At 27.2% G+C, this 2,689-nt stretch overlaps 1 protein-coding gene across 1 annotated transcript in view; it reads left to right on the plus strand.

The window, feature by feature from the left end:
- The first annotated feature begins 367 nt into the window (after window positions 1–367).
- LOC108722217 (protein NPC2 homolog) overlaps window positions 368–2,689 on the plus strand; it is an 11,294-nt gene continuing 8,972 nt past the window's right edge. Inside the window, exons 1-3 of the mRNA XM_018447199.1 lie at window positions 368–487; window positions 1,809–1,922; window positions 2,126–2,307. Coding sequence (XP_018302701.1) covers window positions 403–487; window positions 1,809–1,922; window positions 2,126–2,307 — 381 coding nt within the window. The 5' untranslated portion in view covers window positions 368–402. The remainder of the gene's footprint in view (window positions 488–1,808; window positions 1,923–2,125; window positions 2,308–2,689) is intronic.

Raw genomic sequence — 2,689 nt, forward strand, 5'->3', positions numbered from 1 at the left:
ATATATAATTTCATATAATTTTATATAATTATATTATCTAAAATATTTTTTCCCGGGCTATATTTTTTAATTTAAATGTCGTTCATTTTTAACGAAGTTACAGATATTTGAATTTTGAAGTCCGTAGTGTTGAATTTTTGTTTCAAGAGAGATTGTCGTAAAATATATATATATGACATACATAAAAAATAACAATAGTTACGAAGGATAAATAAACGCATCAAGCATGTGTATGTACACAATGAAACCATTTGCAATAGCAGATAGTCTATTATTAGCGAAATAAGATAAATTACGTTTTCGAGTTAGACTGTTAGATAATTGAGCCGATGCGCTTATAAATTGAGGTGCAGGGATCGTACGCGACATTATTAATATCTGTTTGAAAAACGTGGAAACAACATGATGCGGATCAGTGTTGCTTTTTCGCTATTATGTGTGCTGTGTGGAATAACATCCTCCCTCGCCTTCGTTTTCGAAGACTGTGGTAAGTGCGTACTCTAATTATTTTGGATAACTATTTTTGCAAAGTCGACAGCTGTTACTTCTTCAGACAGCTATCCATGTTATTGGTTTATTATATATTAATTAATACATTAATTGATATATAACATAATACTTAATTATATTAAAAGTTGTACAAGATTATTAAAAGTCATTCATCAATGCAGCAATTTGCGTTGCTTATAAAAAGGACAAATTTGCGCATTAAAATTTAATAATTAATTTAATATGTCAATATTCCGCATATTTTCAAATATCTCATTCCTTTTAAATTTGAATTTTTATTGTGCAATGTAAATAACGAGCGTTTTATTGTTGTTTTATTTCTAATATCTAATATAAAATTCTGAATGATGTGTGGGACATTCTTTTGATAAATTTTTTGGACAATTTTTGAAATTGATTTTATCCGAATAAAAATGTAACTTTGATATGTTAAAAAAATATATTAAAAAACTGAAAGTTTGAAAAAAAAAATTCGAAAAAATAAGATTAATAATTTTTTCGGTATATTAGCTGGGATTAGGAAAAATTATCTCAAAATTTTTTTAAGGATTTATGATAAAAAAGTAATTTTAGAATATTCTATATATGTACACTCTTAATAATCACCTCTCTTCAATTTTCTTAAAGCATCAATAAAAACCATTATTAAATCAGAATTATTTTTTGTTAAGCAAATAGAGATCTACTTCAGAATTATTCTTTAAAGTGAAAACATTATTTTTATTTTCTGTTTAAAAGTGCAATTATTAAAATCAATAATTAATTTCCATTGAAGAAAAGAAATTAACAATAAGGTAAAATGCAAATAATAATTAAATCCGAATGTTTTATATGACAGTATATAAGAATTAAGAATCTTATGAAATCGAAGCTCCTTGTTACTAATTGTGTATTATCCATGCTTGGCTTTTATCGTTAATTACAAATTGCAAGGAGACTATATATTTACACATTGAGGATCTTTAATCAAGAATGTAATTGCCGGAAACTATTAGCAACATTACACGTTAAGCCATTTAATTACGTATATCCTTTGGATGTTTGTTTGATTAATGTATAATTACGTCGTAGTTTATACGTACCTTTCTGTTACTATAAAATGTAATTACAGAGCAAATCAGCAATATAAAAAGAGCACCTTCACGCGATGCAGTTGTTTGTGTGAAAATAAACTTATTTGTTTCAATTAAATTAAATTAAATTAATGTGTTGAATAAACATTTATAATACTAACAATAAATATACATGTGTATAATGCAAATTATGTTTGTGATTTATGAATTTTAAATTTATTTCAGGTTCAGAGGCAGGCAAATTAAATGAGATCTCAATTTCAAGCTGTGATGTGTCCGATGAGAAATGCTCATTACCCCGTGGCAAAGACATAAAAGTATTCATCAAATTTACACCAAGTTAGTAAAATAATTATATTTTAGTCATATACTTTTTTTAATAGAAAAAATTTGGTTTTTCTTGGAGAAATGCATGATACATATACATATAGATGGTCAAAATTTTACTTAGAATTTCCAATTATAATTTTACAACAGAGTGTAATATAATTATGTTTATAAAATATTAAAAAATAAGTATTATATTAATATATATTTTGCAGGTAGAGATATATCGGATATCACAGCACATGCGTTTGGCGTGTTGCTCGATGTGCCTATACCTTTTCCTCTGAAAAATTCTGACGTGTGTAAAGATTCAAATTCCGGAGTCAAATGTCCTTTAAAGAAGGATCAGGAAACTGAGTTCAAAAATATATTCAATGTGGATGAGAAGACTCCTGCAGTAATTTCTCTTTAAATCACACGTTTGCAGTCCGTGTATATTAGCCTACGACACATGCCGTTGTTGCTTATTTTCTTGCTGATTTAGCTGATAGATCCGTTGCGTGCTGCTTTGTGGCTGCGTTGCATATTGCTGTGATGAAAGTGCTGCTAGTCATGGCTTGACACGTGTTAACACTTACGAGTTAGCTTGATGTTTCATGAACAATATACAGACGTACACATGTAAGATGTAATACACAATAATATATTATACAGACTTTAATTCTTTGTGCAGCATTAATTGTTAAGGTAGTTTGAGTTATATCCCAGACAGCACACAATATTTATAAAATATTTACAAAATATTTATAAATATTTATAAGATTTATTTTAAATATTTT

Source organism: Mycetomoellerius zeteki, unplaced genomic scaffold (genome assembly GCF_001594055.1).
Source record: "Mycetomoellerius zeteki isolate Tzet28-1 unplaced genomic scaffold, Tzet1.0 scaffold199, whole genome shotgun sequence".
Classification (NCBI taxonomy): Eukaryota; Metazoa; Arthropoda; class Insecta; order Hymenoptera; family Formicidae; genus Mycetomoellerius; species Mycetomoellerius zeteki.